A 26,321-nucleotide genomic window follows, 5' to 3' on the forward strand; every position below is an offset into this window, starting at 1 on the left:
AAACCGCAGTGAGAAACCGATGAAGTTTGGCACATATGTGTTGGACAGTGACCTTCCATGCCCGTAGACAGCGTTCCATCGAATCTCTCAGCTCTGAGCGCACAGTGAACACATAAAGATGCTTAGAAAACAATGTCTCCCGGCAAATATATTTCGATCGATTTCATGCAACCCCATATAATTTAACTGTCATGCATTTCCTTCTTCATGGCAGATCTCGACCGCACGCTGCAGGGGCAATGTTGCATTTTCGATGGGAAGTGTTTCATCACCCACCATACAGCCAGGAGTTGGCTTACCCTGATATTTTTCTCTGCTCAAATGAACTGCGGCGTATGAAGACAACATTTTGGCACAGACAACATTCTGCAGTGCAGCATAGAAAACTAGTGGAAAGCACATACGGCTACCTTTTACGACGGCGGCGTGAAGAGGTTGGAAGAACTCCAGGTCTATGTCCGAGCGGTGATTATGTAGAGACGTAGCAGGAAGATGTAGCTAACTGTTGCAAATAAAACGACTTTTTATTTTCGCTGCTGCTTCCATTTTGCGACCGATCGTTCCTTACTTTCCGAACAGCCCTCGTAGATAACGTGTGTACCAATCGTGAACCTAGGCGATTTGGCGATTCAACAAAACAATAGAAATTTACTTCGAAAGGGTGGAGTGGTGGACTGGGCTGATTCACACACACAGGTTGGACATTATTCTGTGCATTTTTTCGTAAGGACTACTCCTAACGAAGTTCACAACCTACGATTCTTTCAATATCACTGACATTAATGTACTACCTCAATGACAGCAATCTTTCGAATTTCTCAATTTTTTTTAAAAGGAGTAGCTTAGGTTAAGATAAGCCGTTAATAAAGTCCTGTTAGTAAAATACTACTACTGTCTAACCCAGGGATCAAAACTCAATCTGATCAAAGCATGAAACTCAGGTCAATCTTAATGTCCCTCCCACTTATCCAACAGATAACACATTGAATTGTACCTTAGTATTTCTTCATTATAAGAACAGTTAATTTAATGTTATTCTTCCTTGAACACTTTTCAAATGTTCAAATGTGTGTGAAATCTTATGGGACTGCTAAGGTCATCAGTCCCTCAGCTTACACACTAATTAACCTAAATAATCCTAAGGACAAACACACACACCCATGCACGAGGGAGGACACGAACCTCCACCGGGACCAGCCGCACAGTCTATCACTACAGCGTCTTAGACCACTTGGCTAATCTCACTCGGCGAACACTTTTGGTGAAGGCTTTGTGATGCGATAAGACTTAAGCAAATTTCACATAATCACAAGGAATATTAACGGGGTCGCTCTCCTGTGACGAACCAGCTCTGTTGCAGTCAAACACGATCCATCGAACGAATTCTTCACACATCACGAAGTAGAGGCATCTGTCAAATAATTACCACCGGCAAACACTGAGACTTTAGAAAATTGTGGTATGAAATTACCCCATGCTCGCACCACTTTTCTGTACTACAGTCAGTTTTAAAGGGGCGGGACGATACTTTCACGAAGAGGACTCCTGGTAACTTATTACGACATTTGACACGCGCAAGACAAATACAGCTGCAGCCGGCTTACGTACCCAAACTATAGAGGCATTTACAGGACTCCCCAAATCAAGAGCGTAGACACGATACAGTGCCTTAGTGCCTTTTTTCTCACTGCATCAAATACTGGACGTCTGCCAGATCGCTTTAAAACGAGAGTAATTACCCGTCCGCACATACTGCTTTGCTCCGGCGAACACACAGTGGGCAACATGACTCCACCAGCCACTCCTCCGACCTCTGCTGTCAGTTTTTAGCGCCGTGCCTCCTCTCCAAGCCCACTGCGCTCGCACACGTCCCGCACGCACCCAGACCAGATTGACTCACCACCGCTCCGTCTCTCTCTTTAACGCCTAGCACTACTATTGTGTGCCCGTGCCCCTGATGCTAGTCATTCCTGCAAGACGACGCGGCACGCGGTTTCCAACCGCTGATCGACAACGCGGCCAAGTCGAAATGTGCGGGCACCCAGCACCAGCGATAGGGTCAAGCGACCAATGAAAGTAAATGATCGCCTGGTATTTTTAACCGGGAGAACTGGTCTGGGGTTATTCGGTCACTTATCGCAAGTCTTTCTATTTGATGCTACGTGGCCAACTTACCCGTCGACGAAGATAAGATGAAATGATTAGGACAACGCAAACACCCAGCACCAAGCTAAGAAAATCTCCGATCCGGTCGGGAATCGAAATCAGGACCCCTTGATCTAGAACCAGCAACACTAACTACCAGACTACGAGATGCGGACTAACGCAGCAATGAGTCACCTAGTACTGAGGACTAATAAAGGCACAAGAGCATACCAATTAAAGAAACAGCTTCCAGAACTCAAAAAATAAACCGTGATACCTGATACTGGTTCATGAAAACCAGGCGACTCATGTGAAACATCCGCCCCTCTTTAGTGGGACTCGTGTCAAACATTCGTGCCTCTTTAGTTTCAAAATCGTTCAAATGGTTCTGAGCACTGTGGGACTTAACATCTGAGGTCATCAGGCCCCGAGAACTTAGTACTACTTAAACCTAACTAACCTAAGGACATCACACACTTTCATGCCCGAGGCAGGATTCGAACCCGCGACAGTAGCGGTCGAGCGGTTCTAGGCGCTTATTGTTTAATGTATGTTAATGTTTCGGTAATCCTGAATGAAATGTTTACGTTAGAACGTTGTGTTCGCTTCTTAACGTGGATATTAGTAAGGCCACATTAACCACTAACAGTATTTAGAGATTTTAATTGCACTTCTAACGTCCAGTATAATTGAAGGGCTTATTTCAGTAGTGGTACAAGTCCACTACCTCCACTTTTCTGTCTATAGTACTTCTGAAATTAATGAGCCAAACAAACAGAAAGAAAGGTTCATCTCTAGGAAAAAGCCATATGATTCAATATTTCTGGTATCTCAACCGCAAATTTTTCAGCGCTCATTTACCTTTAGGACTCTGTATCTCAATATGAAAAAAATGGACTTGTACCACTATTGAAATAAGCCCTTCAATTGATGCACGGAATTTAAACTGGAAAAATGTTTATTGACACCATTCGATTGGATGTACGCACTTTTGAGCCTTTAGCTAAATATTAACAACACAAAAAGTTGCTTCTCGATGTGTCTTATGGTTCAAATGGCTCTGAGCACTATGGGACTCAACTGCTTAGGTCATTAGTCCCCTAAAACTTAGAACTAGTTAAACCTAACTAACCTAAGGACATCACACACATCCATGCCCGAGGCAGGATTCGAACCTGTGACCGTAGCGGTCTCTCCGGACTGCAGCGCCCAGAACCGCACCGCCACTTCGGCCGGCGATGTGTCTTACAAAACTAATAAATTAACACCATATAAATTACATATTTCCTCGAAAAATTTACTGGGAGAAGGAGAGAAATTCTTGAACAGTATAGTAAACAATTTTCTTTAAAAAAAAAAGTCAGTAATTAGAAAACAAACAATGAAGCCTATGCTGGACGATGGAACTCGTAGAACGAAGGCTAAAGTTCCAACAAACCGCTGTCCAGCACACTCATGTGAACGCTAAGTCTGTGAAGAGCATGAGTGCTGAAAAAGTTACTGTTACTAACTGCAGTCGCCGTAACGATGACAAAGTCCAGACGCGCTGAGCTGGCAGTCAGGACCCAAGGGCCAAAGTCTTGGTTGTATGGAGGCAGAGTATGGTGGACTGACTGGACGGCGACATCGCCGGTAACTCTGACGAGGTTCATCGCTTCCGGGCTGGCGATGTCATTGCCTCCGGCAGCCCCGGAGCGAGCTTAACTTCTCGACGTGCTGAGTACTGCATCTTTCTGATTAGCTGCTTGGCTGGGAGGCGGAAGCAGAACGTAGACTCGATCGGTGCACGCCAATGGTACTTGCGAATGGCGTTTGAGATATCGGCGCCGCAGCCGGCGTCGCTGTCTGATGGTGTACTCGCTGACCGCTTGGTCCTGCCGCGGTTCGAGTGGAGCGGCGGGCGTCAGAATTGTGCGGCCGGCAGACATTCGGCCGCTCGCGCTCCGCGGTAGGCGCGCCACAGTAGTTCTCACTTTACGCAAGTACGTTCGGCCGTAATGGCAACAGGTGAATCACAGTTCAACCCGACAATGACCAATATGTTTGTCTTTTCGGAAAGCATGTTCGTTTAGAACAGTTAACTTGCTCGAAGGGCTAAGTAATGAACTACCGTGGTGATTATGGGTACTATCTATGACAATGCTATATACAGTTTATCCAGGTAATAAGTATTTAAAACAAATTAAGTATTTTTTATAATAAGACATTATGAGAAGGGGTTCTCTCACACGTGACTAATTAAGTTAGCCTTGTGATATACAAGATGTAAATTTTTAAGTTGACAAGTCAGAATAACTTTAAAAATAAGTTTCACACGAAAAAATGTGTAGAATCCAAAGTTGATTATTTTCGAGGGGGACATCTGCTGGAACTAAAATTAGCCGACCACCCCATCCCCCTGGGGGTGCGGCGGGAGGCAACTTTAAAATTTCAAATTGGAACCCCCATTTTTATTGCAGTACATGACTTAACTATTTGTTTTCAATTTTGGTAGTTGGCGCTGTAATTCAAGAAAATCCATCTTCTCATTTTTGCGCGGAAAATGGTTAAAGATAAATAAAAAATACTTATTTACTTCGCTAAAACTAAAACTCTCCATCTCTTTTATAGGATGGGGTTTGAAAGAGAGGAATTAGAGTTTTACAAATGTTGACCGCGAAACAAACAAACAAAATTAATACACTACTGGCCTTTAAATTGCTACACCACGGAGATGACGTGCTACAGACGCGAAATTTAACCGACAGGAAGAAGGTGCTGTGATATGCAAATGATTAGCTTTATCTGCACGAACAGGTCGACGACGTTTGCAGCAGCATGGACTATTAGCTCGGAGACCATGGCTGCGGTTACCCTTGACGCTTCATCACAGACAGGAGCGCTTGCGATGGTGTACTCAACGACGAACCTGGGTGCACGAATGGCAAAACCTCATTTTTTCAGATGAATCCAGGTTCTGTTTACAGCATCATGATGGTCGCCTCCGTGTTTGGCGACATCGAGGTGAACGCACATTGGAAGCGTGTATTCTTCGTCGCCATACTGGCGTTTCGTCCGGCGTGATGGTATGAGGTGCCATTGGTTACACGTTTCGCTCACCTCTTGTTCGCATTGACGGCACTTTGAACAGTAGACGTTACATTTCTGATGCGTTACGAGTCGGGGCGCTACGCTTCATTCGATCCCTGCGAAACCCTATATTTCAGCAGGATAATGCACGACCGCATGTTGCAGGTCCTTTATGGGCCTTTCTGGGTACAAAAAATGTTCGACTGCTGCCCTGACCAGCACATTCTCCAGATCTCTCGCCAATTGAAAACGTTTTGTTAATGGTGGCCAAGCAACTGGCTGGTCACAATACGCCAGTCACTACTCTTGAAGAACTGTGGCATCCCGTTGAAGCTGTATGTACAGCTGTACCTGTACACGCCATCCAAGCTCTTTTTGACTCAATGCCCAGGCGTATCAAGGCCGTTATTACGGCCAGAGGTGGTTGTTCCGAGTACTGATTTCTCAGGATCTATGCAACCAAACTGCGTGAAAATTTAATCACAAGTTAGTTCTAGTATAATATATTTGTCCAATGAATACCCGTTTATCATCCGCATTTCTTCTTGGTGTAGCAATTTTAATGGCCAGTCGTGTATTTGGTTCAACATTCGTAAAACTCTAATTCCTCTCTCTCAAACCGCATCATAGGGGGTTAGAGAGGGACAGTTTTAGTTTTTGCGAATCAAAATTTACGATGTAAATAAGTATTTTTTATTTTTCCGTAACTATTTTCCACACAAAAAGAGAACATCGATTTTCTTGAATTACAGTGCGAACTACCAAGAATCAAAACATATGTTAAGACAAAATGTAAGTAGTTTTTATGTAGATACTGATTCTGCAGTAAAAATGGGGGTTCCCATATGAAATTTTAAAGTTGCATTCCACCCCACCCCCAGGGGGCTGGGGTGATGGGCAATTTTAGCAGCAGCAGATGTCCCCCTCGACAATAATCAACTTTGGATTCTACACAATTTTTAGAGTGAAGCACATTTTTCGTGTTATTCTGGTCTGTCGACTTAAAATTTACACCCTGTGTAGGCATGAAACTGAGCATTCATGAGGCCTATTTGCCCACGATAGTTAAAACTCTCTTTTATTTTTATAATGTATCATAAGTAGTAAGTTTTAGCAAAAATCGGTATGCAGTGTCAGAATCCGGTTAAAAAACTTTCTAACGATATCTCATTCATCCATGTACCTTTAGTATGAGTTGAAAAAAAGGAACGTTGACTTGACCAAAAATTTACACTGATCTACCAGAACATTATGACCACCGACCTATTATCGATATAAACCCGTCCAGGCTATAGCAACGTCACCTTGCGACGAATGACTAGTAGTCAAGACACACGCACGGTGCACGTAATAGCAGTGCGCGAGCTATCCGTGTGCAGAATGGGGAAGGCGCGCGTATGACCAAGGGCAGGTTGTGATGACCCGGAGGCTCTACAAGAGCATTTCGGAAGCTGCACGACTTGTCTGGTGGTCGAGGAGGGCTGCAGTGAGTGTCTTCAATGCGTGGTGAGACCAAGGTGAAACCAGTTTCAGACGACGTAGGTTGGGCGGTCACCCTTCGTTACAGTTGTCGGACGTTGCAGCCCGGGCTGATGGATAAAACAGCATAAGCACTGAAATATGGCATAACAAACATCACATATTAATCCTGGGCAGAGTACAAGTGTGTCAGAACGCACAGTGCACCGAACACTCCTAACGATGGGACTCTGCAGGCGTCGCCCCATGCATATGGCAATTTTAACAACACGAAATCGGCAACTAAGACTGAAATGGGTACGTGACCACCGGCACTGTACGTTGGCATAGTGGCAGAGCGTTGTATGGTCTGATGAATCACGATATCTCTTCACCATGCCGATGTGAGTGAATCAGTCATCATCGCTCGCCTCCCCGGAATTTACAGGAGTTAGGTGACTTTTACAATGCAACATTTCTTTTACTTTCTAACTGTCAGATACATATAGAGAAACACTGTCCATTCGTTCATTGTGAAAGACAGTCGCATTTATTCGAATAATACTTACATTTCTGTATTACAGCATTGAGTGCCTTACCTCCATGGCAACGCAGATAGCGTCTGGAATGAAGTACCTGGAATCAAGAAACCTCGTTCACAAAGATCTGGCTGCAAGGTAAGGTACTCATTACATATGTAAACAAATCGTAAATAATATAGTTCACTCCCCTGACATTGTTAAATATAGCAACGAAGATTTACTGTTGGTGCAAATCAGGACGAAAATGCCCAACAATAGAATATAATGATTTGGTTCTATAGTTTAAAACTTAATTTGTAACGACATTTTGTAGAACAGCATTCAAAACTTGTATAACGTTGAAAATAGGGGAAACATGTTATGTGGTATTGATAAGATTCTTATTAAGTATTGAGCAGAAATCCAGATTAAAGACAAACAGGATCTCAACCCTCTAGGTCACTTAGAAAGGAATATTTGCTAATGCAGTGTATTCTTCCCAGAATGCCTTATGAATTCTGTAACGTAGTTTGGAGTATTGACTACCCGCAGGTAAAAGTTGCCTTCTGGAAGCTATAGGCGAAGAAACGGACCCATGATTTATTGCTCGCATGTGATGGTGTACAGATCCAGTGCGAAATATAACACCACGTAGATGCCCTTTCAACGCCAATGCCCGTACCACCTGCTTAAACTGATACCTCTGACAAACGTGACGCACCTCGTTGTGGCTTTCCTCGTAGAGTAAACTATGTGATAAAAACATCATTGCCCACGGCTGAACTTTCTGTCAACGGCGGCTTATTGTTGAGCTACTGGGTGGACTCTGGTATGTTCGATGCCTGCATGACGACGAGATATGGGGCGTATCACCTCTCGGTCTCCAATCTTCCAGCTACGATTACATGCAATGATATTGCACGTCTGCAGAAACGGAAATTTGTGGTAAGGACTATGGGACCAAACTGTTGAGGTCATCGGTCCCTAGGCTTACACGCTACTTAATCTAACCTAAACTAACTTACGCTAAGGGCAACACACACACACCCATGCCCGAGGGAGAACTCGAACTCTGACGAGGAGAGCCGCGCGAACCGTGACAAGACGCCCTAGGCCGCACGGCTGTCTGCATCCATTGACACGCTGACTGGTAGTTTTTCGATATCCCAGTTATTTGACACGATGAATCATTCTATTGGATGCGGAGATATAAGCGCTCCATTTACAACATAAGTAGTCCTGCTGCTGATGAGTGCACACTGCTTTAGAGAATTTTCTGGATACTTCTATACCCATCGTACAGACACAAAAATTTCCGAAAGTTATTAAATCGAAACTAAAAGTGCTCTTTAGAATGAATACTTGTTCAGAATCTAGATTACTGAGTCCTATTTGATGTTGCAGTCGACCGAAGGCGGTCTAATATTCCAGTTCAACTTTTCTCCTTTTTATCCATTCACATCACTTTCTAGGGTCTGATAGTCGCCTAAATATACTTTTACTGCTATATTTATTTCACTCTAAAATTTATGCAGATAGAATATGACCTTTTGATAGTCTTTAATTGGCGTGGGAGATTTGTTCAAAGTAAATATCTTGAGAATGATCTCCCATTGAACCGTAACTAGGTCAGCTACTAAGCTAATTTAACAATGGAGGATAAATATTAATGTAGGGTGTCATTCGTGTCGTCATTAATTTCCTCCGCAGTCCACTATACTTTTATCGCAGGTAAAATATTAGGAACAGATTATCTGGTGCACCAAATATGAAAAATTTGCAAGTTTTGATCAGTAGGCATTGGTCCAAACATAACATCTTGTCAACGAGTTATTATCGTTAAGAACATAATTTTTTCGCTATAGTTAATAAATTTTAACAACAAATGCGTCATATATCATCTACGAACTGTGGATATAGCTCAATAAGATAGTTATAACGGTTCCCATCTTCATGAAATCGTGCGAATGTCGTGACTGCTTAGTTGAGTCAGTGGCACACTATGTGTTATAATAGTCTTTTTCTTCAAAATGGCAATACTTCTCTATTACCAACATATGTGTATTTGACGAGGTGGAAGTGAAAAGCTCTTCACCTGCTAGTGAATAAGTATGTATCGCTTGCGAATTTTACGACCTCTGCTATAGGGTACAGAATTTCTTGTTTCCCAATTGCTTGCCTCCCCTTAATAGGTCTGGCGTGCACTACAGGCGGGAAGCGACTGTAAGGCATTCTTAGGTTAGAGAAATCCTCCCTTAGATTCAAAGAAGATTTGTCTGATAAATTAGTCAGAATGTCCTCAGTGAACGTTCGTCGTCGCAGATCAGAGATAGAAAAGGTTAATATGATTTTAGTAAACTGCACGAGCATCCAAGGAAAGGTACTAGAATTAGTGTCGCTTACTGAAGGTTATAAAGCGCAGATAGTATTACGTATAGAATGACGGTTGAAACCGGACAATAAGGACAACGAAACCCAAAGTTCAGATTGGAATATTTATCGTAAGGATAGGTTAGACGCCAATGGTGGCAGCGTATTTATTACATAAAGAAATTGTTAAAATCTAGCTAAGTTATCACGGATTCCGCTTGGGAGTTAATCTGGATGAAGGTAAGTATGAAAGATACGTCAAAAATAGTAATCGGATGCTTTTATAGACCGCCAGGGTCAGGAGCTCTAGTGGAAGAGCCCTTCAGACAGAACTTGCGGAATATAGTTAGTAATTTTCCTGAACATGCCTTTGTAGTTGGGGGTGACTTCAACTTGCCAGGTATAGATTGGGAGTGTCATACTATCAAAACTCGTGTCAGAGACAGGGATTCATGTGACACTGATCTGGATGACTTGACCGAAAATTACTTTGAGCAGATAGTTAGAGAACCAACTCGTGAGGGTAACGTCTTAGACCCCCTGGCAACAAACAGGCCTGAACGTATCGAGTCAGTTAACGTAGGGGAATGTATCAGTGATCATAAGGCATCTATGGCAACGAGTCTGACAAAGAATGTTAAAAAAGCCAGGAAGATATTTTTGCGTAGCAAGAGTGACAGGTTATAACTTTCTGAGTACTTGAGCAGTCAGCATCAAATATTCGGTGATGAGGACGAAGCTACGGAAAAAAATGGAAGAATTTCAAACGAATCGTTCAATGTGCACTAGACAAATACGTTCCGAGTAAGGCATTAAGGGATGGGAAACACCCACAAAGGTATAATAGCCGTGTGACAAAACTGCAACGTAAACAAACAGAACTTCACCCTAGATTCAAGCTAAATAAAAACCTAGCTGACAAAACAAGCTGAACAAAGCGAAAATGAGCGTAAGGAGAGCAATGAGAGAAGTTTGCAAGTAAGGCTTTGTCAATCTATCTGAGTAAAAATCCTAAGAGGTTTTGGCCGTATGGAAAATCAGTAACTGAGTCAAAATCATCTATTCATTCACTCAGTGACCACAGTGGCACCGAAACGGAAGGAGACACAGAGAGCGCCGAAATACTGATTTCGGTATTCCAAAATTGTTTCGCCGCGGAAGATCGTAACACCGTACTTCCCTTCAATGGTCGAGCGAACGTCAAAATTTCAGATATTGAGATACCTGATCTCGGAATAGAAAAACAACTAAAATCCCTTAGTAGTGGGGAGGCATCAGAACCAGATGATATAATTATAAGATTCCACGAAGATTATGCGAAAGAAATTCCTCCCCTTGTAGCAGTAATTCATCGTAGATCGCTTGAGCAACAATTGGTGCCTCTCGATTAAACGAAAGCGCATGTCATTCCCGTTTTTAAGAAGGGCCGTAGGACAGATGCACACAATTATAGGCCTATATCATTGAAGTCAGTTTGGTGTAGAATTATGGAACATGTTTTATGCTGAAGAGATAAGCCGTTCTTGGAGGAGGAAAATCTTCTCTGTAAAAATCACCATGTATTCCGCAAACAGAGATCCTGCGAAGCTCAAGTCTCTCTGTTCCTTCATGACGTCCACAGTGTCGTAGACAATGGCGCTCATGTTGATGCCGTGTTCCCTAACTTCAGGATGACATCTGACACCGTCTCGCACTGCTGTTTAGTGAAAGACATACAACCTTATATGGTATCGGAGCAGATTTGCGACTGAAGTCAAATGGCTCTGAGCACTATGGGACTTAACATCTGAGGTCATCAGTCCCATATAACTTAGAACTACTTAAACCTAACTAACCTAAGGACATCACACACATCCATGCCAGAGGCTGGATTCGAACCTGCGACCGTAGCAGCAGCGCGGTTCCGGACTGCAGCGCCTAGAACCGCGTGACCACCGAAGAATTCAAAACCTCCTTGCAGACATATCTCAACATGTCGCTCTTAGTGGAACAATATCAACAGATGTAAAGGTAATTTCCCGTGTACCCCAAGGAAGTATGATAGGACCGATAGTGTTGATGTACTAGAAAGCATCGGATGCTCTCTAAGGTAGAGCCGCGCGGGATTAGCCGAGCGGTCTCGGGCGCTGCAGTCATGGACTGTGCGGCTGGTCCCGGTGGAGGTTCGAGTCCTCCCTCGGGCATAGGTGTGTGTGTTTGTCCTTAGGATAATGTAGGTTAAGTAGTGTGTAAGCTTAGGGACTGATGACCTTAGCAGTTAAGTCAATTAAGATTTCACATACATTTGAACATTTTTTCTCTAAGGTTGTTCGCCGATGATAGGTTGTCCACCACGCCAGAAGATAGTAGCGATTTGTAGATCTACCTCCAGATAATTTATTAAAGGTACAAGCTCTGTCAGTTGACCCTGAACGTAAATAAATGTAACACATTGCGCAAACGTATGAAAAGGAATCCACTGCTGTATAGATACACTATTGATGTCAAACCGGTGGAAACAGTATCTGTCGTAAAATATCTACGAGTAACTATCCGAAGCGACCTTCAGTAGAATGACAATACAAAACAAATAGCGGGAAAAACAGGTACCAGACACAGATTCATAGGAAGAATCTTAAGGGAAAGTAACTCATCCACGAAGAAAGTGGCTTATAAGGCTCTTATTCGAAACATTCTTGAGTATTTTTCGTCTATCGGAGACCGCTACCAGATAGGACTGATAGAAGAGAGAGAGAAGATCCAACGAAGAGCGGCACATTTCGTCACGGGATCGTTTATTCGGAACGAGAGGCGTTGCGGAGATGTTCAACAAATTCCATTGGCAGACGTTACGAGCCAGGCGTTGTACATAACTAAGACATTTACTACTGAAATATCGAGAAAGCACTTTCTGGGATGAGTAGGCAACATATTACTTCCCCCGACACATGTCTCGCGTAATGACCATGAGGAGAAAATTCGAGAAATTAGACCCAATACAGAGAATTACAATCATTCTTCCCATGCGCTAGTCGCGAATGAAAGAAGGTTAGAGGGCTCTGTTAATAGTACAAAAAGTACTTTCCGCCACACACCATTAGGTGTAGATGTTGCTTATGGGAAGAGGGTAGTTATTTTTCCACGTAGTGTCCTTCAGATAATATTCTAATCTTGATAATGTAGTTTAGTAACTTTGGAAACAATACGTCAAGTTATTACTTGACTATACCGTTTGACATTTGACTACGAACTGTTTATAAAGTTTAGGCAAAAATTTCTTATTTTCGAACAATTGCAGTCTATTATCGATACCAAGGATTGTGTTATGTCATCTGGATGCGGTAAAATATCACTTCAACTAACTGAATTGCTAAATATCCTTCTTCATTATTGATAATACTACTAACAAGTATTTTGAATGTTAACAGAAATTGCTTGCTCGGCCGCGGGTACGTAGTGAAAGTCGCAGACCTGGCTATGGGCTGCGACCTCTACAAGAAGGACTACTACCAAGTTGGTGGACCTGCTCCAGTTCCAATCCGGTGGTTGCCTTGGGAGAGCATACTACTGGTAAGATATTTCACAACACTAAATAATTGTTTTGCAACACTACCGTTGCATTTGTAAAGAACATTGACCTATTATAGGAATATCATAGACTTAAAAATGTTATTATAAATCAGCAGCAGCTAAGACAAGTTTTTATTTAGGGAAATCAGTTTACCTGAATTTGTGTGGCTGTATAGAGATTTCGACCTGGCTCTTATTGCAAAGTAAATAAACTTTCCGCTGTAATCACCACAACATCGAGTATGACACTGGATATTGACTTGAAATGTCTCGCCGAACTTAATGTCGATATTACGTAACGCATAAAGGGACTGGACATGAATTCGAAGGAATCTCAGTCCGACGATACAACCTTTCTCTCTGATTCTAATATCTCATTGTTCAAGAGATTTTCATATTAAATTTCCTCTATCTTCTTTCAAAGTCGATAGAAATCATGTCCGTAGGCACTCTTCAGCATTTCGGTAAAATATTGAACTTATGGCAGTAGATTACCTGTATGATAGCTTATATTGTCCTGCTCTAACTTCCTTGACCCAGATGAAACCTCATATCTATGATCTGTGTAGCTTCTAAGCACAACTTTAAGCAAAGGGCCTCTTCAAATCAGTCAAACAGTTTCTAAGAAATTTCAGGCTTGCATTCTGTCGTCATCTACTGCACTCACGATACATCGACTGGGAACTTTCCAGTCATCCTCAGGTGAGCAACCGAACCAATTCTGAAAATGATTGGCAAGTACCAAGACTAATATCATAGTGAGCAGTTGTCGGCGACTAGCTGCAAGCCTGATATTTCATCCATCACTCAATTCGCCGCGAAAACAATAAAATTTTCTCCTACATTGTACTACACTACAATCTGTAGATAAGCTCAGTAAGACAAAAATACGAACTACACGCCACGAAGGTGTTTTTCGAATGGGGCTGAAATCAGTAGATGTGATGTACATGTATAGACAAACAAATGATAACAATTTCGCAAAAATAGGATGATTCATTCAAGAGAACGAGCATCACAAATTGAGCAACTCAATAACGCGCTGGTCCACCTCTGGCCCTAATGTTAGGAGGAGTTGATTGACAGAATTGTAGGATATACCTTTAGAGATATTTTGCCAAATTATATCAAACTGGCCCCTTAGATCGGCAAAATTCCGAGCTGGCTAGAAGGCCTTGTCCAAAATGCTACAAACGTTCTCAGTTGGGGAGAGATCGGGCGACACTGCTGGCCGAAGTAGGATTTGGCAAGCAGGAAGATACGCAGTAGGAACTCTCACCGTGTAGGAACAATTAGTTCATGAGCCCACTCGAAGCGTAAACTGTTGCGAAAGCATACTTGACCTCTTAGCAACAAATAATCCAGGACAAATAGTGAGTATCGTGACGAATCAGGGATTAGCGACCACAATGCAGTAGCTGCTAGGCCGAATACCGTAACTCCTACAACCATCAAAAAGAAACGCAAAGAATATATGTATTTAAAAAAAAGATGATAAAATGCTCTTAAAACCGTTTTAAGAGACAGTCTGCACTCCTTCCGATCTTATCATGTAAGCGTAGAAAGGTTATCGAATGATTTCAAAGAGATAGTATCGATAGCTCTTGAGAGATACATACCACATAAATTTTAAGTGATGGTATTGACCCTTCATTGTACACAAAACGGATCAGATCGCTGTTGAAGAAGCAGCGAAAAAAGCATGCCAAATTGAAAAGAAGGCAAAATCCCCAAGCCTGCCAAAGTTTTGCAGAAGTTCGAAATATAGCACGTGCTTCAATGAGACATGCTTTTAATAATTTCCACAACGAAACTCTGTCTCGAAATATCTCAGAAAACCCAAAGAGATTCAGACATAGATAAAGCACACCAGTGGCAAGACGTAATCAATACCTTCATTGCACGATAACAACGGTGAAGTCACTGATTCGAGTGGCACTAAAGCAGCGTTATTAAACACGATTTTCTGAAACTCCTTCACCAAAGAAGACGAAGTAAATATGCCTGAATTCCAGTCAAGAACAACTGCCAAGATGAGAAACATAGAAATAGATATCTTCGGTGTCGCAAAGCAGCTTAAATCACTTAATAAAAGTAAAATTTTCCGGTTTAGATTGTACACCAGTCAGGTTCCTCTCAGAGTTTGCTGATACAATAGCTCCACATTTAGCAATTATATACAACTGTTCGCTCACAGGAAGATCCGTACCTAAAGACTGGAAAATCGCTCAAGCCACACCAATACACAAAAAGGAAAGTTGGAGTAATCCATTGAATTACAGGCCGCTATCACTAACGTCGATTTGCAGTAGGGTCTTTGAACATATACTGTATTCGAACATTATGAGGTACCTCGAAGAAACGATTTGTTGACACGTAATCATCACGGATTCATAAAATATCGTTCTTGCGAAACACAACTAGCCCTTTATACTCATGTAATAATGAGTGCTCTCAACAGGTGACGTCAAATTGATTCTATATTTTTATATTTGTAGAAGGCTTTCGACACCAATACTCGCAAACGTCTTCTAACCAAACTGCGTGCCTATGGAATATCGCATCAGTTGTGCAACTGGATTTGTGATTTCCTGTCAGAAAGGTCACAGTTCGTAGTAATAGACGGAAAGTCATCGAGTAGAACAGTAATAATATCCATCGTTCCCCAAGGAGGTGTTATAGGCCCTCTATTATTCCTGATCTATATTAAAGACATAGGAGACAATTTCAGTAGCTGTCTTCGATTGTTTGCAGATGATGCTGTCATTTAACGACTTGTAAAGTCATCAGTTGACTAAATAGAATTCCAAAATGATTTAGATAAAGATCTGTATGGTGTTAAAAGTGGCAGTTGACCCTGAATGCAGAAATCCGCTGAATTTTGATTACGCGATAGGTCACACAAGTCTGTAGGCTGTAAATTCAACTAAATACTTAGGGATTACAATTACAAATACCCTAAATTGGAAAGATCACGTAGATAATGTTGTGGGTAGAGCCAACCAAAGATTGAGATTTATTGGCAGCACACTTAGAAGATGCAACAGGTCTACTAAAGAGACTGCATACACCACTCTTGTCCACCCTATTCTGGAGTATTGCTGTGCGGCGTGGGATACGCATTAGATGGGACTGACGGATGATATCGAAAAAGTACTAAGAAGGGCAGTTCGTTTTGTACTATCGCGATGTAGGGGAGATCGTGCAACAGGCATGATACGTGACTTGGAGTGGCTATCATTAAAACAAAGGCGTTTTTCGTTGCGACGGGATCTTCTCATGAAATTTCAATCACCAGTTTTCTCCACCGATTGCGAAAACATTCTGTTGGCGCCCACCTACATAGGGAGCAGTGATCATCACGATAAAATAAGAGAAATCAGGGCTCCCACAGAAAACTTCAAGTGCTCGTTTCTCCCGCGCGCCGTTGTATACGGGAACGGTAGAGAGAGAGCTGAAAGGTGGTTCATTGAAACCTCTGTCGCGCATTTTATTGTGAACAGCAGATTAATCACGTAGATGTATATGTAGATCTAGATGTCGGGCATTGTCTTGCTGAAATATAAGCCCATAATGGCCTTCCACTAAGGGCAACAAAATGGGGCTTAGAACATCGCAGACGTACCGTTGTTCTGTAAGGATAGCCTACCTGACGACAAAAAAATAATCCTGATATGAAAAGAAATGGCGTCCCATATCATCACTCTTGGTTGTCGGGCCAAATAGGTGTGACGTTCAGCTTGGTATCCCACCGCTGTCCGGTCCAGACACGTCTTGCCTTGTCATCGTGGCTCAGATAGAAGTGAGACTCAGCACTAAAAGCAAATAAAGCTCAGTCAATCGGATTCCAGACCGAAGACGTGCCTGGAGACACCCAGCACAGATATGGGATACCAATCTGAGCGGCCGGCCGGAGGGTCGAGGGGTTCTAGGCGCTACAGTCTGGAACCGCGCGACCGCTACGGTCGAATGGTTCGAATCCTGCCTCGGATATGGATGTGTCTGATGTCCTAAGGTTGGTTAGGTTTAAATATTTCTAAGTTCCAGGGGACTGATGACCTCAGAAGTTAAGTCCAATGGTGCTCAGAGCCATTTGAACCATTTTGAACCAAGCTGAGCGTCACCCGCCAAACAGCCCAAAAATCAGAAATGAGATTCTGGGGGGCCATTTCGCCTCATAGCAGGATCCATTTGGCTGTCGTCTGTGGCACCTTACAGCACAGCGTACTTAGACTAAGTTATACGCCCCGGTTTGTTGCACTTCATGGTAAATCATCCTGATATTACACAGCAGCAACATAATGCCTATCGCCCACAGTGAGAGTTTCTACAGCTTATCTTCATTCTTGCCGAACCCTACCCTGGCGTGCAATGTTACCAGATCGATCCACAACAGAGAGCGTTTGGAGCATTATGGACAGGGCCCTCCAAACAGCTCACGTTTTGACGGCCTTACACTCTAACTGGACAGAATTTGGCTCGTCGTCCCTAAATAAAGAAAAGTGTAAGGTCATCCACACGAGTACTAAAAGGAAATCGTTGAACTTCAGTTACACCATAACTCAGTCTATCTAAAATCCGTAAATTCAACTAAATACCTCCATCATCATCATCATCATCATCATTTAAGACTGATTATGCCTTTCAGCGTTCAGTCTGGAGCATAGTCCCCCTTATAAAATTCATCGATGATCCCCTATTCAGTGCTAACATTGATGCCTCTTCTGATGTTAAGCCTATTACTTCAAAATCATTCTTAACCGAATCCAGGTATCTTCTCCTTGGTCTACCCCGACTCCTCCTACCTTCTATTGCTGAAACCATGAGTCTCTTTGGTAACCTTGATTCTCCCACGCGTGTAACATGACCCCGCCATCTAAGCCTGTTCGCCCTGACTGCTACATCTATAGAGTTCATTCCCAGTTTTTCTTTGATTTCCTCATTGTGGACACCCTCCTGCCGTTGTTCCCAACTACTAGTACCTGCAATCATCCTAGCTACCTTCATATCCGTAACCTCAACCTTATTGATAAGGTAACCTGAATCCACCCAGCTTTCGCTTCCATACAACAAAGTTGGTCGAAAGATTGAACGGTGCACAGATAACTTAGTCTTGGTACTGACTTCCTTCTTGCAGAAGAGAGATGATCGTAGCTGAGCGCTCACTGCATTAGCTTTGCTGCACCTCGCTTCCAGTTCTTTCACTATGTTGCCATCCTGTGAAAATATGCATCCTAAGTACTTGAAACCGTCCACCTATTCTAACTTTGTTCCTCCTATTTGGCACTCAATCCGTTTATATCTCTTTCCCACTGCCATTACTTTCGTTTTAGAGATGTTAATCTTCATACCATAGTCCTCACATTTCTGATCTAGCTCTGAAATATTACTTTGCAAACTTTCAATCGAATCTGCCATCACAACTATCTGCATATGCGAGACTGCTTATTTTGTGTTCACATATCTTAATATTACCCAGCCATAAATAATATGAACAACAGTGGAGACAGGTTGCAGCCTTGTCTTACCCCTGAAACTACTCTGAACCATGAACTCAATTTACCGTCAACTCTAACTGCTGCCTGGCTATCTATGTAAAGACCTTTAATTGCTTGCAAAAGTTTGCCTCCTATTCCATAATCTCGTAGAACAGACAATAACTTCCTTCTAGGAACCCGGTCACATGCCTTTTCTAGATCTATAAAGCATAGATACAATTCCCTGTTCCACTGGTAACACTTCTCCATTATTTGCCGTAAGCTAAAGATCTGGTCCTGGCAACCTCTAAGAGGCCTAAACCAACACTGATTTTCATCCAGTTTGTCCTCAACTAATACTCGCACTTTTCTTTCAACAATACCTGAGAAGATTTTACCCACAACGCTGATTAAAGAGATACCTCTGTAGTTATTACAATCTTTTCTGTTTCCATGCTTAAAGATTGGTGTGATTACTGCTTTCGTCCAGTCTGATGGCACCTGTCCCGACTCTCAGGCCATTTCAGTTATCCTGTGTAGCCATTTAAGACCTGACATTCCACTGTATTTGATGAGTTCCGACTTAATTTCATCCTCCCCAGCCGCTTTATTGCACTGCAATCTATTGACCATTTTCTCCACTTCCTCAAATGTGATCCTATTTCCATCATCATTCACATCCCATTGTACATTGAAATATGAAACATTACTCATCGTATTTTCACCTACATTGAGCAACTCTTCAAAATATTCACTCCATCTGCCCAAGGCATCCACAGGATTCACCAGCAGTTTTCCTGACCTGTCCATAATACTTGTCTTTTCCTTCTTACCTCCCTTTCGAAGACTGTTAATTACACTCCAGAATGGTTTTCCAGCAGCTTGACCCAAAGTCTCCAACCTGTTTCCAAAGTCTCCAACCTGTTTCCAAAGTCTTCCCAGGATTTCTTCTTGGATGCTGCAATTATCTGTTTGGCTTTGTTTCTTTCTTCAACATACCTTTCTCTGTCTACCTGAGTTCTAGTATGTAGCCATTTTATATACGCCATCCATTCCTTTTCCAATGACTGTAATTGCCTACATTCAACTAACTGGTATCTTTCTGAGATCACTGTTATGTACTTGTGCCTGATTTCGTTATCCTGAAGTTTCTCCACTCTTATCCTCCTACATATGGACCTGACCTGCTGCACTTTCGGGTTCACAATACCAATTTCACTGCAGATTAAATAGTGATCAGTGTCACCAAAGAATCCCCTGAATACATGTGTGTCCCTCACAGCCTTCCTGAATTCCTGATCTGTTATTATATAGTCAATGACAGATCTGGTTCCACTGCCTTTCCAAGTATACCGGTGAATGTTCTTATGTTTAAAAAATGAGTTTGTGATTACTAAGCGCATACTGGCACAGAAATGCAAGAGTTGTTTCCCGTTCCTGTTGGCCTCCATATCCTCTCCAAATTTATCCATAACCTTTTCGTACCCCTCTGTTCGATTTCCAATCCTGACATTAAAATCACTCATGAGCAGAACACTGACCTTGTCCTTTACTCTAACAACTATGTCACTGAGTGCGTCATAAAAACTATCCATCTCATCCTGATATGTCCCTTCGCAATGCGAATATACTGACACAATCCTAATTTTCTTGTTAGACATCAGTCGTTCATTTACGTATCTTACTGCAACTACGCTGGATTCCACTTCTTTCCTGATGTAAAGCCCTACACCCCATTGTGCTATTCCTGCTTTGACTCCTGACAGGTAAACCTTCTATTCTCCCACTTCCTCTTCATTCTCACCCATTACCCGAATGTCACTAACAGCTAAAACGTCCAACCCCATCTTACTTGTAGCCTCTGTCAACTCTACCTTCTTCCCAGAGTAGCCCCCATTGATATTAATAGCTCCCCATCTCGTTACCATTCGTTTGCCAAGTCGTATCTTAGGAGTCCCTGGTTTGTCAATTGGAGGTGGGGCTCCGTCACCTCCAAAGGTCCAAGGCATTTTGCTCTGATTGTAGCCAGCACCATATTTAAAGTACCAGGGAAGCAGGTTGCTAGCCTTACTTGCCCCGGATCCCATTGGGTTTTATCCCTAACGGTTGAAGGACTAGCCGGTGGATTTGGTAGTCTTTGCCGTCTCAGCACAAAGGTGACCACGACTCAGAATATGTCCGAGATGCCCAGCCTTATTTCAATGTAACTGGTATCCTGACTGTCAGGACCACTTACTTGGCCACTCATACGTTGCCCGTGGTTCATGAACTAGGACATGACAACAGGAACCCACACCATGAACCACTAACTAAATACCCGGGTATTAAAATTACGAACAACTTAAATTGGAAGAAGCACATAGAAAATGTTGTGGGGAAGGCTAACCAAAAAAAGCACTCCGTCTTCAGGACACGAGTGGCCTACCGGTACCATCCGACCGCCGTGTCATCCTTAAGGCTAACCATAGACTACGTTTTATTGGCAGGACACTTAGAAAATGTAACAGATCTATTAAGGAGACTGCCTACACAACGCTTGTCCGTCCTCTTTCAGAAAACTACTGAGCGGTGTGGAATCGTTACCAGATAAGGCTGACCGAGTACATCGAAAAAGTTCATAAAAAGGCAGCACGTTTTATATTATCGCGAAATATGGGAGAGAGTGTCACGGAAATGATACAGGATCTGGGCTGGACATCATTACAACAAAGGCGTTTTTTGTTGCGATGGAATCTTCTCACGAAACTCCAGTCACCAACTTTCTCCTCCGAATGCGAAAACATTTTGTTGACACACACCTACATACGGAGGAACGATCACCACGATAAAATAAAGGAAATCAGAGCTCGTACGGAAAGATATAGGGGTTCATTCCTTCCGCACGCTATACGAAATTGGAATAATAGAGAATTGTAAAGGCGGTTCTATGAACCATCTGCTAGGAGCTTGAAAGTGATTTGCAGATTATCCATGTAATGTAGATGTAGATGTAGTTGCAGATGGACGTCCGTCAACTCTTATCAGCTGATGCCGAGCCGATTAACTGCTTGCATAAGGAACAGAGGTGGACCAACTCGCTATTGAGTTGCTTATTTTATGAATCTCCTGTTTTTGAATAAGTCATCCAGTTTTTGTGAAATAATAATTTGTTTGGCTGTGTACGTACAGCACGGCTATCGATTTCCATACCATTCGGATAATTACTTCACTGTATCTTAGATTGTATTTTCTACATCTTCGCTGATCTGAACATATTATATTATTATCGTAATGTTTGTTAACTCCATAAACGACGACTGTAATATGTTGCATTTCCTTTCATGTAGCCATGTGAGATTTTACATAATAGCACGACGCAACTCGTGTACAGTTAGCACATTCTCTGGCCTCAGGACCGGTACACGCCAGCGAGCAGCGTGTGGGCTTTCGGCGTGACGCTCTGGGAGATCCTGAGTCTGGCGGGTGAGCGACCTTTCCAGCACCTGTCCAACGAGGAGGTCATCCAGAACGCTGAGCACATGTACTACGGCAGCGAGTTGCAGGTACATGTGCAACCCTCACATGTTCGCCATCTGTCCTGCTGCTTTCCAGGATAATGAGCTTGAGTTGGGCAGTTAAGGTGTGCCGTGACCTACATAGTAACGTTTCCTTGGGCAGAAAACGGGACAAATTGGCAGTCCTACAAACTTCAGCAGGAGCACACTCAGAAATAACAGTTCCTTTCCAGCTAGCACGCTAGACTTAGTTAAGCTGAATTAGTTCCAACGTAAACAGAGGCGATCAGGCAAATAAGAGACACAACACACATGTCAGTAGGCAACCATAAGCAAACTGTAGCAGGATTGAGGAACACGTGTAACCGAATTGAGACGCTCGTATGAGGAAAGCTAAATCACAGTCCGTACCAAACAAGCATGCACCGGACAGTGTTTCAGTCGATGCTAACGTTACGGTAATACAAACGAAGTAGCCCGACTGTGGTGGTCACTAGCTGCAGGGACCGAATGTCTACCGAACGCCGCGCCCGCGGCAGCGGAATGCTGACGACGGGATACGACTGCTACATTCAACAAGTTTCCATCTCTTCCGGCGCCCCCTCCACATCCACTGATTCTGGCAGAGACACTAGAGTTGATCCATTTGTTACCGTATTCACGATACTCGGTGGCATCAATGTTTAGATTTGTGTGTCTCAGAACTTTCCGGTATGATAGGAACCAGCACATTAAAGCCGACCTCATCTTCTCATAGCTTTGAAATATAAATCAGGGATCCTCTTTTCCAGGTTATTAAAAAATAGAAAAGTAGATACAAGCAAGAGTAGGACTATAAAATGGTGAACAGAAACTCTTTGTGCAAATCCAGCAGGAGACGTGTTACTGAGTAGCACAACACTTTTTCTGAGTTATGCGAACATGTGGGTCTGAAGAAGCCGCTGCTGTTAACACTTTTTTTTTTTTTTGTAATACCGTTCAGCGTTTGCCTATTGACGTCTGGAAAAGTAGAAGGAAGAAAGGAAGATTAGTGGGTAACGTTCCATCTTTAACCAGATCATTACGGGCCGAGCACATGTTCACACCACAGAAGGGTGATTAAGGAAATTAGCCGTGTCCTTTCAAAATCACAATCGAAGCATTTGCCAAAAGTGATTAGAAAAATCAATGAAAACCTAAATATGGATGTTACATATTTCCAACATACTGTCAGTCGAACAGTGAGCAATACAATACTGGTTCAGACGATTATATATATATTTCTGTTTTTGCCTGCTGGCTACCAGTTTTGGTACACAGTACCAGTATCACCTTCAGCCCATCCTTAAAAGATATCAGTAGCCTCTTACCCTGTGCGCACTGTCGTAAAATACATCTACTTGGAAAGTAAAAGTAAGTGGTAAGAGGCTACCTATACGTTTTAAGAAAGGCCTCAGGATGTTACTGTGTACCGAAATCGGTAGCCAGTACGGAGAATAAATTAACTGCGACTGTAGATTAAAATAAACTTTTTCAGTAAATCTGGATGGTCCAAGGACGATCTGAACCGTGGTCATTCCGAAAACGAGGCTATCCCCCTCGGTCGTCTAGGAAAGAACTCAACGGAAAGAATGGCCTTTCGTATCAAGAACGCCATTCGCACCTATTTACAGACCGACACTGTCTGATTGAATGTAGCCATACCAAAAATCTAATACGACACCAATGCAGCGAATGCAGCTTAGTTTCTCTTACAAAGTAGCCAGCTCATTGTTCATCAACCATGTCGATCCTGTTCAAAACTTTCGCTATTGTGTTTCTGCTAAAGAACTGTACCCACTGCTTATATGGATTTCGTTTTGTAGTCAGTGAGGACCTGCACATCACTCTGCTCTCACGGTCATTTTGACGAAATTCTGAAAATATGAACGCAGTTCAAATTTCTTTTATGATGCCCTATCCTTAAGGATGGATCTGCCGATGAATTTTAATTAGCCTTTCCCTTTATGCATTTACCATGTATCTGACCCTGAAGTTCGGAACAGAAAGAAGGAAGATACCATTTTCAGCCACCAAGGCATTGATAGACTTATAGGGAAACGTCAAGTGCCACCTTACGGCAGTCATGACCTACCTCACTCATTTATGCGGACTCGTTTCCGTCAGTGCCCGACCTTTCTCATTAGGCTGCCTAGGTAGCTCACTTTGCGGAAACCTAACAGGAGTATGAACTCAGAATCAGTGATACCCTTATACGAAATTTCTAATACACAAAATCACATCCAATAACTGATAAACACATTGACGGAGTAAATGAATAAAAGGTAAATTAGGAACTCAGCGATGGGCGACTAAGGAGCTAAATCTAGAATGACATGATCAAAATTCAAGAGGACCGATTTTATTCGACAAAAAAGTACGTTTCCACCAGAAAACTATAGAGATATAATGTTGAGTTTTATTGCACAATCGATTTCGTTGGACAGGTACCTTGGAAGTGGTTTTGAGATGCCATAGCACATGCTGTAACTATAACCATAAGCAAGTAGTGGACCAAACTGATTCAGTTGCTTTGCCATAGGTTCTCCAAATACATAAATAATTCAGTTCTCAGCTTCGCGATCTATAGCATATTAATGAGTCGGGACCTTTTCATTATAGAGCAGAGAGTTAAGGTTCTTAGATAAATTTATAACGAGAACAAGACGTGTTGCACAATAATGTTACGTAGAAATATTAAACAGAAAGCTGCTACGCCCTGTTCATTACTTGCTCTCGCCAGATAGCAATTTAGTTTTCAGTCTAGTATGAGCGCAAATATTCATTCATGTCTGTACAAACAAAATATATTTTTTGTCCGTCACTTATAAAGCTGGAAAATAAAGCTGTACAGTGTCCGATTGAATCTGCTCTAGTTTCTGTGATAATTTTAATCTTTTTTTTTGTTTCAGGTATTCCTTCCCAAACCAACAATTTGTCCACCAGAACTGTATGACCTGATGTGCGACTGCTGGAAGAGAGACGAAACAGTACGACCTAGGTTCAAAGAGATCTACCTTTTTCTGAAATACAGAAACTCTGTCCATCCAGTTGAGTACAGGGAGTGACCTCACACCCAAAGTTGCGTGAAATTAGAGTAATGGGGCCACCATGATTTCAGAATGTTATTCATTAAAGACTTCTAATAACGTATGAACTACGGCTGACATACTTCGAATATATCAGGAAAAAAGTGTTACTGGGAAGTCGTGATGGTCTGTGAAATCCCCGTGACGCTCTAGGAAAATGAAAATTTTTATCACTAAAGCTAATATGAGATACATTAATACATTTTTTATCACAATTTGTACTATAACTTCTTTTGGAAAAATGTTATCAAAAATATCAGTTACATGGATAATATGTGTACAGCAATGGAGGTAGAGACAACAGTAAATTTTTCACAGACTTCTTGTCTTTGTCGATTTTACCCAAACATTCTTGCGGTGAGTATTGTAACTTCCTCCTATTTGTTTTTTCATTATTAGTGAACGCAATCCTCCCACATCCCACACTTTCGCCACCATATAGACACACAGTTCGTAGATAGTTACAATACTGGCGATTAAAATTGCTAGACCACGAAGATGACGTGCTACAGACGCGAAATTTAACCGACAGGAAGAAGATGCTGTGATATGCAAATGATTAGCTTTTCACAGCATTCACGCAAGGTTGGCGCCGGTGGCGACACCTACAATGTGCTGACATGAGGAAAGTTTCTCATACACAAACAGCAGTTTACCGACGTTGCTTGGTGTAACGTTGTGATGCCTCGTGTAAAGAGGAGAAATGCGTACCATCACGTTTCCGACTTTGATAAAGGTCGGATTGTAGCCTATCGCGATCGCGGTTTATCGTGTCGCAACATCGCTGCTCGCATTGTTCGAGATCCAATGACTGTTAGCAGGATATGGAATTGGTGGCTTCAGGAGAGTATTACGGAACGTCGTGCTAGATCCCAACGGCCTCGTATCACTAGTAGTCCAGATGACAGGCATCTTATCCGCATGGCTGTAAAGGATCGTGCAGCCACGTCTCGATCCCAGAGTCAACAGATGGGGACGTTTGCAAGACAACAATCATCTGCACGAACCGTTCGCCGACGTTTGCAGCAGCATGGACTATCAGCTCGGAGACCATGGCTGCGGTTACCCTTGACGCTGCATCACAGACAGGAGCGCCTGCGATGGTGTACTCAACGACGAACCTGGGTGCAC

At 42.6% G+C, this 26,321-nt stretch overlaps 1 protein-coding gene across 1 annotated transcript in view; it reads left to right on the top strand.

The window, feature by feature from the left end:
• LOC126458640 (discoidin domain-containing receptor tyrosine kinase B-like) overlaps positions 1-25,510 on the top strand; it is a 305,649-nt gene extending 280,139 nt beyond the window's left edge. The window contains exons 15-18 of the mRNA XM_050095811.1: positions 7,257-7,349; positions 12,971-13,112; positions 21,982-22,131; positions 25,014-25,510. Coding sequence (XP_049951768.1) covers positions 7,257-7,349; positions 12,971-13,112; positions 21,982-22,131; positions 25,014-25,169 — 541 coding nt within the window. The 3' untranslated portion in view covers positions 25,170-25,510. The remainder of the gene's footprint in view (positions 1-7,256; positions 7,350-12,970; positions 13,113-21,981; positions 22,132-25,013) is intronic.
• The last annotated feature ends 811 nt before the right edge of the window (positions 25,511-26,321 follow it).

The sequence above is a fragment of the Schistocerca serialis genome, chromosome 1 (genome assembly GCF_023864345.2).
Source record: "Schistocerca serialis cubense isolate TAMUIC-IGC-003099 chromosome 1, iqSchSeri2.2, whole genome shotgun sequence".
NCBI lineage: Eukaryota > Metazoa > Arthropoda > Insecta > Orthoptera > Acrididae > Schistocerca > Schistocerca serialis.